The 14269-nt window shown below is 43.9% G+C and overlaps 1 protein-coding gene across 1 annotated transcript in view; it reads left to right on the forward strand.

Annotated features, from left to right (window-relative positions):
* HSF4 (heat shock transcription factor 4) overlaps positions 1 to 14269 on the forward strand; it is a 34050-nt gene that overhangs the window by 5158 nt on the left and 14623 nt on the right. The window contains exons 2-7 of the mRNA XM_030581430.1: positions 2458 to 2566; positions 5020 to 5147; positions 5690 to 5814; positions 6915 to 6990; positions 9405 to 9469; positions 13554 to 13653. Coding sequence (XP_030437290.1) covers positions 2458 to 2566; positions 5020 to 5147; positions 5690 to 5814; positions 6915 to 6990; positions 9405 to 9469; positions 13554 to 13653 — 603 coding nt within the window. The remainder of the gene's footprint in view (positions 1 to 2457; positions 2567 to 5019; positions 5148 to 5689; positions 5815 to 6914; positions 6991 to 9404; positions 9470 to 13553; positions 13654 to 14269) is intronic.

A 14269-nucleotide genomic window follows, 5' to 3' on the forward strand; every position in this document is an offset into this window, starting at 1 on the left:
AAGCTCACTAATACATAGATAGCTTGGGCATGGCTACATGTAGTGCTGTCACTCCTCTGGTTATAGTGTAGACATATCGTAACGTGACTGCAATGCACTGGTGGAGGCATTGCACCCGCTTTTCATAGACATGTAGGGCTGGATGCAACCATGAGGTAATCTAGGCCAGCCTGCTGCGCTGAGGCAGGATCAAGTAAACCTAGACCATCCCTGACAGGTGTTTGTCCAGCCTGTTCTTAAAAACCTCCAGTGGTGGGGATTCCGCAACCTCTCTTCGAAGCCTATTCCAGAGCTTAACTACCCAGGCAGTTAGGAAGTTTTTCTTAATATCTAACCTAAATCTCCCTTGCTGCAGATAAAGCCCATTGCTTTTTTCCTACCTTCAGTGGACATGGTGAGCAACTGATCCCCATCCTCTTTATGACAGACATTAACATAGTTAAAGACTGTTACCAAATCCGCCCCCTCCCCGATCTTCTCAAGATTAAACATACCCAGTTTTTTTAACCTTTCCTCACAGGTCAGGTTTTCTAAATCTTTTATCATTTTTGTTGCTCTCTACTGTGGCTACTGCTGCCCAGTCGGTTAGTCCCTGTTTTGTAGCTGTGCATTTGATTTGTCTTTCCTAAGTGTAGTACTTTGCACTTGTCTTTAATCTCGTTGATTTCAGACCAATTTGCAAAGGTCCTTTTGAATTCAAATCCTGTCTTCCAAAGTGCTTGCAACTCCTCCCCCACAAATTTTAGAAGAATATTCTCCACTCCATTGTGCAAGTAATTATTGAATAGTACCAGAAAGACCCTTGTAGGACCCAATTACATAAGTCTCCCTATTTTTGTAGCAAAGCATTGATAACTATACTTTGAATATGGTGTTTCAACCAGTTGTGCACCCACCTTATAGTAATTTCATCTATACTATATTTCCCTAGTTTGCATATGAGAATGTCATGTGGGACTGTGTCAAATGTCTTACTGAAATCAATATATATCATGTCTACTTCTTCCCTGCATCCACTAGACCAGTAACCCTATTAAAAAAGGAAATTAGGTTGATTTTGCATAATTTTTTTCCTTGACAAATCCATGCTGGTCAGTCTTTATTAATCTTTAGGTCCTTACAAATTGATTGTTTAATCATTTGCTCCAGTTTCCTTCCAGGTATTGAAGTTAGGCTGACTGGTCTGTAATTCCCTGAGTCCTCTTTGTTTTCCTTTTTAAAGATAGTTTGTCTTTCTCCAGTCTTCTGACACCTCACCAAGTTCTTGAAGGTAAACCTCTAGTGGTTCCGAGATCGCTTCAGTTAGTCCCTTCAATGCCTTAGGATGAATTTCATCAGGCCCTGCTGACTTGCATATATCCCATTTACCTAAATATTCTTTAATCTGATGAAGCCATATTGGCCTCTTACTATTCTTGCTATCTTTCCTTTGCATGGGATAGTTTGCTGTTGTACCTTTAATATTGTCTGTTTGAAAAACTCCCTGCTCTCCTGAACTCCTTTTTCCATTAGATTTTTTTCCCCATGGGACCTTACCTACCAGTTCTCTGAGTTTGTTTAAATCTGCCTTTTGGAAATCTATTGTCCGTATTCTGCTGCTCCTTTCCTAAAAATCATGACATTTATCATTTCATGATCCCTTTCACCCAAGCTGTCTTCAACCTTCTGATTTGCAACCAGTTCCTCTGTGAGTCAGAATCAAGTCCAAAATGGCACCCCGGTTACTTCCTCCACCTTCTCGCTGGCTGGCACATACACTCAACTTTGCGTCCCAGCATGCATGGCTTTGCCATAGTCACGTCTGCACAGAAAGGGAGCCTTAAAGTCGCAGTCCCATAGAAGCAATCTGTCTGGGTTTAACTACCATGAAGTAATAATATATAACTTTTCCTCAGTCCATCTCAAAGCACCTTAGAAAAGAAGTCCATATCATTATCTCCATTTTGCAGTTGGGGAAACTGAGGCACAGAGCAGGGAAGTGACTTGCCCAGGGTCACCCTGCAAGCTAGTGGCAGAGCCCAGAATAGAGCTTAAATAATAATAATAATAATAATTGGAGATATACCAATCTCCTAGAACTGGAAGGGACCTTGAAAGGTCATTGGTGCCAGCCCCCTGCCTTCACTAGCAGGACCAATTTTTGCCCCAGATCCCTAAGCGGCCCCCTCAAGGATTGGATTCACAACCCTGGGTTTACCAGGCCAATGCTCAAACCACTGAGCTATCCCTCCCCCCCTTAGGTTTCCTGAGTTCAGTATCCTACCCATTGGATCACACTGCTACCCCATACTCACCCGCCATTGCATCTCAACCTCATTGTATCTGATCACCTTGACAGTCATGGCTCTAAGTAATTAACTCCATCTGGCCATCTCCCATTTCACTAGCTTGCACGTGTCTCTGGGGATTCCAGAACTACCGTGTGAATTTTTTCTTTTCTTCCTATCTTCTCTGCAGAATGGCACCAGCTTCCACGTTTTCGATCAAGGTCAGTTTGCCAAGGAGGTGCTGCCTAAGTATTTCAAACACAACAACATGGCCAGCTTCGTCCGGCAGCTGAACATGTGTAAGTAAAACTCTAGTGCCGGAGTGCACTATAATGGAGACATCCTCTGGGAAAGAAGGGAACAAAATAAGCATAAGAATAAAAAATACATTTAAGTATAAGAGCCAAGACCCAAATATGAGACTCAGCATTCCACAGAGGCTCAAAGTGAAGGACACAAGAAAAATGATATGGATTAAATTCTTTTTCTTAAATAATTTTGTCATCTTATTAAGATTTAGCATTTCTGCAGCAACTAATATACAATAATATAAATGAGATGGTGCCAATTGTGTGTGGCCTGAATTATGTGTCTAAATGAAGACCTTCCCTTGTCAAGACAGAAGGTTGTGCAATACGGATAAAGAATTGTTATAGAAGGCTGCAGATTGATTAAAAGCTTCTGATGAATTCATAGGTCATGAGAAAGGCTTGTTACCAGAACACAGGAATGAGATTTCCTTGTGCTGTATTCATATTTGAGCACACAGATTGTAAACAAACAAAGTTTCCATTCCAAAGTTTTCGGCTTACGGTCAATCTGATGACACATCATTTGTCTTTTGTTTTAACGTTGTATATCATGTTATATCAGAATTTTCACAAACCCTATTGATATTCTTGCCCTGCAACAGAATCTTAAAAGCACAATCTTCACCCATGCCCAGGGTTTTCTTGTACTGAGAACAGTTCTCCTCCGTCACTAGTAGGAGGTCATTTTTGTTAGAAAACCAGTTTTTATATGCCCCTTGACTGGTCACTTAATGCATTTTTCCCTATGGAAAATTATTATGGCATAGCTCATAGTTTAGGCCAATATCCGAGAGGCCCAGGTATGGTTTAGATCAGTGAACACAAGCATCCAAGGAAAGATTTTCAGAGGCACTGAAACTTGCTCCGGGGGCCCCGGAAAACTCTCGCGGAGCCCGGGCCCCCAAAGCTTTTTCCGCTCCGGGTCTTCGGCAGCAATTCGGTGGTAGGGGGTCCTTCTGCTCCAGGACCTGCCGCCGAAGTGTCCTGAAGACCCGTGGCAGGGGGTCCTTCCACCCCGGGACTCACTGCCGAAGTGCCGTCTTCGGTGGCAATTCGGCGGCGAGAAGACACCAGGCCCCCTGAATCCTCTGGGCAGTCCTGCTTTCATAAGTTACTAAGCAAGCCCCGAGGTGCCAGGGCTATGAACTGCCAAGCGTAAAGGTGCCAGGGCTCAGCCCCAGAAAGCCCTGGCACAAATTAAGCACTGGGTATATGGCAGAGGGAGGGGGAAGTGAGGGAAGGCAGAAAACAAACTGAGAACAGGCACAAAAGAGAGAGCGAGCGAGAGATCCAAAAGGACCAGCTGAAAGCTGACCCTGGAAGAAACCTGGAGAGAGGTTTATAGGTCTAGGATGCAGGCTGAAATGGATGCTCTTGGTACTGTGAGTAAAAGAAGCTGTGTCCTGCCATTTGATTCCTGCTGTATTCGGAGACATGGGACTTTGCACATTCTGTGTAAATAAAACTGCACCAGCTTACCTTCAATTTCAGCTGCAACACCCACAGAGCCTCAAACAGTGACTAGCTGCTAGTGCACTATCACATGCTTTCTTTATTTTTAATACATCTGAAAGATATTAATATTTTGAAGCACTGGTTGAAGTTTCAACAGCACTTCACATGTCCCATTCCTAAAAACCCTCAAGCAACTACAGAACATGTGATCTGTGTCATTAGAGTGTTTTTTGGATAACAAAATATCCCAGTAGTAGGTGCTGGATTTAGGGGGTGAAATTCACCCCTGTGCAGAGGCCAGCACAACACCTCGGCACTTCATATGTCCTATTTTGAGGACTTACATAGAATGTCAGAGGTGCTTCGCCCTCTGCCTGGGTGATGAACTCCAGCCTTAATTACACTTTTATTTTTCACAAAAGTGTTACAAAGTAAAGGTGGGCTGTGGATGTTTACATGAGGATTAGAAATGGCCCTTTCAGCTGTAGACCATCAGTTTAAATGCAGCCTAGGTTAAAAAATTGTTTCTATCCAAGATTTGTTCTGTAGCCCATGTGGAGTGAGTGCTTATGGGCAAGTTGGTAACAAACAAGGGTCACCATCATTACAGCTGGCACTGATTAGCAGCCCCGGTCAGCAGAGAGGTGCCGGGTTGAATTGGTTGTAGAGACTGTACTACCATTTCAGCATCAGGTGCCTCCAGTTTGGGGCTTGAGGCATATTTGGCTAGACAAATTAGCATCTCTGGCCCATCTCTGCCACTGGCATGTTCAGGACCATGTGAGCTAACCAGTGAAGGATTCGTTCCTCGCAGCCTATTTGCAATATCTAAGACAACACTCAGGCAGAAATTAGGAGCAGGGAAAAGGAAACGATACTTGAAAATCAGTGGGTACTGTGGGGAAGGCTAATTCAAACATTGGGCTTCTTTGTTCTTCCCAATCTATATGCTATACATGGTTCTCACCAGTTCTGTTTACGTTTAGATGGCTTCAGGAAAGTGGTCAATATAGAGCAGGGTGGCCTTGTCAAGCCTGAACGGGATGACACCGAGTTCCAGCATCTTTATTTCCTACAAGGCCACGAACACCTCTTGGAACACATCAAAAGGAAGGTGGGAATTGAGTGAGAGCTGCACCTCTTCTCTTGGGGTGCTGATGTGCATGGGGTCTAAGGGTGTCATTAGAGGAATGGGCAGGGTGATGGAAGGCTGCTAGAAAGCTTGCATCATTAGCTAACCTCACTTCCTAGAATAGCTGACATTAGGGATGTAGAAGGCCTAGGTAGACCAGCTAGTTCATCTCCTTAGTGCTAGTGCTGGATTGATCCTTAAAGTACCATTTTTGTCCAGTTCAGTTTTAAATAACTCCAGTGATGGGTCTTTCACCACAGCTGCTAGGATGCTAGTCCCTAGCCTAATAGACCTCACTATTAAAGAATTTTTCATGCTCTTCAGCCTCTGTTTACTTTCCAGTGCCCCTGGCTATGACCCTTTGGGGCCACCCCGGATTCTTAAAACTATGTCTCCTGTTCCAATATATCATCGCTTTATAGCCCAGGTTGTAACTGATACTCCTGCGTAGAAACCATTGCAAAGTTCTTATCCCTGTCATAACGTCTTGCGGTAGTAAATTCTGCCTCATGTGCTCTTCTCAGGTATCTATTGTGAAAAGTGAGGAAACGAAGATGCGCCAGGAGGATCTCAGCAGGTTGCTCTATGAAGTCCAGATTCTGAGAAATCAGCAGGAGAACATGGAGTGTCAAATGCAGGACATGAAGCAGTGAGTTGATCGCATTCACATTGCTCCTACGAGTCTGCTTCATGACATAGTTGTAAACCCTGGGGAGTATTTGTAAGACCTGTAGACCTCTGGGAATAGTATCATGCACATCCAGTACAATCTTTAAAATGAATCCTTTCTGTGCTATAAGCATTTATTTTATGTCCAATGAAGTACTGGGTTTTGGTCTTCCTTTCCAGTTTGAATTTATAAAAGGAATTTAAAAATTGCATTCAATGAATTAAAATCACATACCACAAATAATGAGAAGTGAATAGTCAACATGAACAGACTGCAAACTGCGCACAGGCTGAAAAATTGTACTTCCAAACTATTCCACAAATACCTACAAATAATGGTATCAGAATACAGTCACAAATGAGTGGTGGGCAAATAGGGCTGTATTCGCTGGCTATTTTTTCCCAATGAATTACTCAACCAGCTCTGTCTATAACTTGTCTTGTGCCGAGTTCTAAGGCACTGAGAATTATGGCTGTTCTGAGACCACTGCATAATGAAGGCACAGAAGCATCTGCAAAGGATGGAGCCTCCATGCTGTATTCACTAGTTCTTAGTGTTAAAATGAAGACCTTTGAGGCCAAATTTTCAAGAAACTCTATAAAACTGCTCACATAAAACCTGTGTTTGCATTCAAGCTATGTGTGTATGTGGACAATTTGATTTGCAGACACAATTTTGAGAGGTCCTTTTGAAATATGACCCTTCAATAATATCGTCTCATTGGGGTTGGGAGGGATTGAATTTACAGGAGTGCCATTTCAGTTGAAGTGGAAAGAAGTATAGTATTGCCAACCCAAACCAGTCAGAAATCACAAATGATTTTGGATTCTTTTTATTTGCCTTACGTTTATTGAACCTTTTTGGGGTTGTATTTTCAAGCTTTCTCTGCAATCAGGAAGGCCAACTACTTAGTTTAAATATATATAATATGAAGGTTGAGAAGCTCACATAATCAAGTCTCCAGCACCTGGGGTTTTAAGAAAAGATAAAAATCTCACACAGTCGGCCACGACGGCGAACGCCAGGCCTCTGGGTGGGGATGTCTGTGTGCTCAGGGGATGTTACTGTTTCCCTTTCAGACAAAATGAAGTCCTGTGGCGGGAAGTTGTATCTCTCAGGCAGAATCATTCTCAGCAACAGAAAGTGATCAACAAGGTAGCGATCAGACCAGCTCGGCTCAGATAACAGTAAAGTTGTATTGAACTGTGTTATACAGCCTATCAAAAAGATGTAGTGAAGTCTGCCTATTCCTGTCCAGAGCCTACATTATATTTTGTTCAGTCTCTGTCATTGCTGTGTATGTATTTTCCCTCTTTCCTAATTGCATTGCACATGGCTTCCCTGAGTGCTAAGAGGAGCTCTGCGTGACAGGCGGAGAATTGTATCACCTTTGGCCATATCTGGTTTTTCAGCCATGCAGCCCTGGGATAGCATTAGGGGAGCTCAGACTCAGCATCTAGCTCTGTGCCCATGTATAAAGAAGGGTAAAATCCTTAAGCAGATGGATTTGTATTGCTCCTTAGTGATCACAGTAACTTTAGGCTACACTGTATGTAGGGGAGTCATGGGTGCTTTGAGCCTGGTCCTGCTTACATTGAAGTCAGGGGAAAAGCTCTCACTGGTTTCAATGGGAGCAAGATGGATCATTTTATGCATTTCTATTTTGTGTGGAGATAGTCCTCATCATTAATACCTTGGGCTATGGGTGTCGACTACCGACTTTGGGGCTTGCCCAGATTTCTCCCTAGCTCTTTGTGCAAGTCGCAGTAAAATTGTCATGATGCCTGTACATTCCCTAGATCGTGCAGCCCTTCCTCTCATCGGTGAGTGCTCACGCCTACAAGTAGTGCCAATGAGGTCAGTGAGCGAGGTGGGACTCACCAAGGGAGAAAAGGTTGCACTACCCAGCCTTAAGCATAAGATCCTTGAGACTGCCCCCGCTGAAGTCAATGCTAAGAACTGGGAATATGACAGATACTGCAGGAATGTTATCTCCTTGGATAGGCAGAACTGTATGGTTTCTAACTCCAGTCACTGCACTGCAATGCTGTGCTTGTCCTTCTCAGACTTCTCAGTTAAAAACTGCATCAGCTTTTCTGTTGAATGGTTCACATTATGTTTTATGCACAGTCCGAGAGATGGGAAGGTCACGTTTTTCCATAGATTTCAAAGAATCCGGGCCCAGATGGAGCCCTGATGCATCAGTGAGAAAGCCGTGAAAGGATGCAAAGAGCCTCCCCATCCCTTGTGCATGCAGACACAGCTGCAGTCTCTGGGTCTCTCAGTGTGATTTCTGAGGTGCACCAACCAGCTGTACCTCCTCCACACTGGACAGCAGAACTGGCCTGTTACACCAGGGAATTTAGGGGTGGCTGCTTCCCAGTCTGCCAGGCAGCTCCATGATGAGTTCTCCACAGTTATCTGGCTGGTAGGGGGAATTATTGGGTGAAATTCTAGAGTTTGAGTTATTGAGGAGGTCAAAATGGATGATCACAATGGTCCCATCTGGCCTTGAAAATCTATGAATTCCTCCTGGAGCTTCCCCAGGGGAGGGGAGGCTCCACAAAGCCCCCACCATGGGGCTGCATGTAAAATGGCACAGCGAAGCCCACAGTGATTCCCCTTCCACCAAAGAGGAGTCACGCTCTGATTCTAACACGATGGCAAGGTAGAAGCTCCACACACACTGTAGTTGCATTTTCGCTGCTCTCTTTCTTGTACTGCAAGAAACAGGCAAGCGATGGATGCGAGACATGATGCTAATACACAGTTTGCACCTGGTCTGCGGTGAAAGTGTTGCATTAGGCTTGAGTCAACTGTCCTGTGATGAAGGATTTCTCACTACGAACGCATTCTTGCGTTATGGTTGGTGTGCTGAGCAAAACAGGGTTAAAAATCCAGCAGAAATGGCTGAAACACTCAGTCCAGGACCACCCGTGTGTGTGTAAATAGCCCATTACCTTATATACAGATTGATTCTGGTCAAGCAGATCTGTGTGCACTGATGCACACGGAATTTTGTGCTTGTTTGCACGAATCTCTCCAGATATGATGGGGCAAGTTGGGGACTGTGTATGCACATGCTGCGCTAGCTAGTCCTGTTCGTGCGCACCTGGCAGTGAAAGAATGTGCACAGTTCCATGCACGGAAACACTGCCTGAAAATCAGGCCCATGAGTTTTAGCTATGCAAATTGCTCCTGAACCTTTTCAGGCTAGATCATTTCATACATTCTGATGCGGATATTCCACTCTATAGTAGGAGAAACTTTCTAACTCTAAGGGTAGTTCCAGTTTTGGAATAGGCGTCCAAGGGAGGCTGGGGAATCCTCGTCATTGGAGGTTTTAGAGAGCAAGTTTGACAACACCTGTCAGCAATGGTCTGCTTGGTCCTACCTCAGCAGAGGACCCTTCCAGGCCGCCATTTATATGATTCTATATTCTGCATGGCAGATCCCATGTCTTTGAGGTTTCGGTAAAACGGGGGAATGTACATGATAAGAAAGGTGCTCTGGAGTGTGGAATGCTGGACCACTGCTGATTAACACCTGACTTTGATCTCCCCTAACAGCTGATTCAGTTTCTGTTCGGCCAGCTCCAATCAAACCCCAGCAGCGCTGGGATAAAGAGAAAACTGTACGTACCCTGGTGTGGCGCGCACACGGACAGATAATGCTCATGCTTCATTAAAAACACCAGCTCAGCTCAGAGTGGGGTGGGAAGTCACCTGACTAGGGCACCATGGTGATAACAAATGAATGGGGCAGAACTGCTGAGTCAGACCTGCTGACACTCCTCATTCAGTGGCCTTTAGAGAACCAGCATGTCAGCTTGCTCTGACCTTTATTTTAGTAATACAGAGTGAGCGGAAAGAGGGACAACTGAACTAGCTGCGGGCTTGATCTGGCTTCCTTTGAAGCCTATGGACGTTTTCCCATTTGAAATCAACGGACGCAGAATTGGGCCCTAGCTAACTAAAATAATCAATTAATTAAAATAGGGTCACTGAACTTGGATGTATATAAAATAGTTCAGGTTGCACTTAGGATTCTGCTTCTACAATTAAAATCTTAAGGGTAAATTACTGTTGTGTGGAAGTCATTGATGGCATGGACATCTTGTGAGACATGCTCTTTATTATTGTAATAGATGCTTGGGAATAAGCCTATGTTAGCGTAAAATTCGCCCCTGTGCAGAGCGTCAAATTCAGGCTTTATCTTGAGGTTTTAAACTGGCTGCGTGCTGGCCCTCGGCACAGAGGGTGAATTTCATTCGAAGTGCTTGGCTACCACAGTGATGGGCTGATATGATAGATGTGGCCTGATTTCACTCTAACTTAAACCAGCATAAATCTGGAGTAGCTCCACTCAAGTCAGTTATGGTACACCACTGTATCAGGGGAGTAAGTGAGAGGAGAACCTGGTGTATTGATTCTTGGCTCTGAGTGTTAGTTGAGAACTCACCCCTTATTGAGCACTTCTGTAACTTGCATGTCTGAGCTCTCTGCCTCAATGTAAAGACTATGTAAGATTAGAGATGGGCCTGAGTTGTCAAATTTGGATCCAGACCCAAATACAAACTTCTCCAAGTTCATGGGTAGGTGGATCCTATCTTCCATTTTGAGCTCATCTCTATTTATGATCTATGGTAGCTGCAGTGACAGTGTTCAGACACGAGAGAAAGCACTTCCGTGTATCAGGATGAATTGAAGGAACTAGGAATGATCTTTTCTGGCTCATGGCAAGGAGAATACCAAACACATGTGAAGGGGCTCTGCTCTCTGCTTTGTAGCTTGCTGTGGTTCTTAAATGAAAGCATTTTGTTAAAAAACGTCATTGTCTTTGAATGTGTCATGGAATGGCCTTGTGGTTAGAGCCAAGATCCAGGAGCCAGAGCCAAGGATCAGGACCCAAGGGTCCGGAGCCAAGTTGGGAAGCAGGGCTGGAGCAGAGCAGGAGCAAGGAAGCCACAGGACTGAGAACAAAGCAGGAACAGTGGTGGAGCAAGTTGGGAACAAGGCAGGCACAGGAATGATTGCAGATGTGGGCATAAGCATTGGACACCACTGCCCAAGTCCTGGCAATGCAGCTCAGCCACTCAGGCAGTCTCTCCGATGAAGGGTTCAAGCTACCATTAGCTAGCAGTAAGGTCATGGAGTCTGTCTAAGAATTAATAAAATATTGAGCACTGAGGTAAGCACTGCCTGCCTGCTTCCATGTTGTATGCAGTGTAGTGGTGGGCATGTTGGTCCTGGGATATTAGAGGGACAAGATGGGTGAGGTAATGTCTTTTACTGGACAACTTCTATTGGTCAGAGAGAGAGAAGCTTTCAAACTTGCACGGAGCTCTTCTTCAGGTCTGGGAAACTGATTACCAAGCCTAGGCAAAGCACAGAGGCTGTAGCATCATTAAAGTCAGGCACTGACCATAACCTTTAGAAGATGGTAGTCCTCTCTGGTTTGAAAATAATTTTACTTACAAAACTTACACAGTTTAGATAGTACATTTCATGCATTAAGATAAAAAGACCCTTGTTATTGCTAGGTGTAATGGGTGCAAGCCTGTAGGCCTCCTGTGTTTCTGAGCTCTACTTGACTAACCAATCAGCTGATCTAGGAGAACTAGAGCCAATTTCTCTTTAAAACAAGAAAATGAGAGGGAGAAGCTGGGCAAATGTTGAGTTTTGCTGTTTGTCTGTTTTTGTTATAAATATTAGCAATGATGAGGAAACTCAATGAAAAGAGGATGCAGAAAGAATGGGCTAACCTATAAAGTTAGACCTATAGGTCAGTTCATTGTTAGGAGGATTTGTAACCCCTTGCAAACTCAGCTGTCTGCCATTTGGTATCAGGTTCTGTTTTTCGAGGAGATTAATATGCTTGGCTGCTTTTTTAAAAATAACGTGCTAAGGTTTCCTGAAATAGTCAGTTTCCTGGATACCAATTCAAAACGTTCCCCATTGTTCTTTCCAGAGTAAAACAGCTGGACTCCACCTAAGAAATCTTTCCACTCGGACTTCCAGCTATCCATTGCCCTCTTTCTCATTTATTATTTGTTACTATTATCAAGCACTGACAATGTAGCCAACACCGTATAAGACAGAACGAAGACATTCCCTGCCCCATGGCACTTGAGATCTAAAGAAAGGCACAGAGGATCTTAGGAGAGGAAGGATGGACGGCCTTGTTGTTAGGTTAGTGGTCAGTGACTTGGTTTCTAGCTCTGCCACAAACATCCTGTGTGGCCTTAAGCAAGTTACTTAATTTCTCTGTGTTTCAGTTCCCCATCTGCAAAATGAAGGTACTACTTCCCCATTTCACTGTGGTAATGTGAGGCTAAATAAGTGTGGGGTGCTCAAGTGTTATGGTGATGAAGGCCATATCTTAGTACCCAAGAGAGATCAATTATGGCCAAAATTTTCAAAAGGGTCTAGTGGTTTTGGTTGCCTGAGTTTTCAAGGTCCCAGCTTGAGACCCCTTAAAGGGACCTGATTTTCAGACAATAGGGGCTCAGCATTTTGTACTAATCAAGTCCTGATAGGGTATTGCATTTCCCCCACCCCTTGCAAAATCGAGAGCTCCATAATCACTTGTCACTTTTTAAATCATTCCTGAGTGTCATCTGGACTCAGGGGCTAGGTACTGTGCATCGTATAAAATGGAAGCTTAACTGAGGATGGAGGAACAGTAATTGGCATTAACCCTCAGTCCTCCAAAATTAAGGTTGCGATTTACCTGGAAAGTTGCATTCCCATATATTCTATTCATTTTCTGTATTCCATTCATTAATAAATACTTTATTTCTGATCAGACGTCTACCTTTCTAGTGAAATTTGTATGTAATACTGATTGGATTGCCATGAAATTTAGACTACAGTCTAACTGAGCTGAAATTTAGTTTATTGAAATACTTGGGCATTGGGTTATGTTGCATGTTTGGGCAGAATGGGGGTGAGATTCCAAAACAGAGCACAGAATGTAGAAGAGACAACTGGATCTAATAGGCAAATTGCAGAAATTCACACAAAGATGAATGGAGAAAAGATTTTCTTTTCAAACCTCTGGTGAAAAGGCGAAAGCTGCTCTTGGGAAGATCTCTACTGGATGATGGGGTCTCACTGGAACCTGGTAGCTTGACAGGGCTTTCACTAAGAATTAACTTCCCTTTAATAGTGTGGCTGAGATAATAGGTTTTCTCTAGTATTAGTCATATAACCCCTCCCAGCACTTAATTTAAATTATTAAAAGAATAAATATTGCAGCCTCTGCAAAGGAAAATCAATGGGATGGATGCTTTAGTGGTCCAAGCCTCAGGTTTGAAGTACTAGACTTAGACCTCTGTGGAACTGCAACTTCTAATCCTGGTAGGAGATTTTCAGATTTTCTGTCTTTTGTGGGCTGTAGAGTTCTGTGTCATTTACCGTGTGTGGATCTTTCAGATAAGACCTGGAAAAACAAGGTCCTGTGTCCTCTGCATGGACATAACAGGTCCCGTGTGCTTGGTGATCTGTCCAAAGCTGCTCTTACACTGTATCTTTTCACTTTACCGTCCATGACACAAGACAGGAAAGCAACTGACAGCAAAAGAAAATAAGACACACACATTGAGAAGCTGCCAGCTGATGCCAGCCACTGATTCAGATGTTTCTTGCACTCATACTTACGTGGCAGACAGTTAATACAAGTCTGAGATAAAATATCTTTTCTCCTTCTCTCCACAGACCTCTGATGTTAGATGATGGAAGCTCAGCACCACAAGTGTCCAAGTTCAACCGACATTTGTCTGTGGACCCTCTTCATGATTCCTATTTCATTCAGTCGGTAGGTTCGCTTTCAAACACAGACCCTTGTTTCATTCCTTCTTTTTGTCATGGTGTCATTGTGAAAAAGGTGACATTTCTGTGCATGAACTATTAGCACAGGTAACTCTTTTAAAAGAGAGCAAATGTTTAAAAGTGACCCAATGTGGCAAAAATACATCGTGGAGAGAGAGATTTGCAAAGTTACATTTTATTTATCTGAATATTTACTAATCTGCAGTGAAAGAGGGCTCATCCCGCTCTCTGGCTTCCCTTCCCTGCTATTCTCTGAATGGAAGAGAGAATGAAGGGGCTCTGGCTGGAGTAGGGGAGAGAGATTCTGTCCGCTGTTTCCTGGTTACTACTCACAGGCCCATGTGATCAGGGAGGGAGATACAGCTGGAGCACAACCCGGTGTCATTCTAGCCAGGTGTTTGGTCATGGGTGGCCTAGGGGGGACTATGTTCTGGGCTACATCTCTATGGTTAGGGTCCTTCCAGCTGGGAATCTATCCTTAACAACCTGGGGTGGCACCTAAATGACTAAGGAGCACAAGTCCCCAAATCCCACCTCTGGACTGTGAGTATAAAGATCCCACATAAAATGTCCCTACATATAGACATGCAGCCCGTAGCCTC

Source organism: Gopherus evgoodei, chromosome 12 (assembly GCF_007399415.2).
Source record: "Gopherus evgoodei ecotype Sinaloan lineage chromosome 12, rGopEvg1_v1.p, whole genome shotgun sequence".
Classification (NCBI taxonomy): domain Eukaryota; kingdom Metazoa; phylum Chordata; order Testudines; family Testudinidae; genus Gopherus; species Gopherus evgoodei.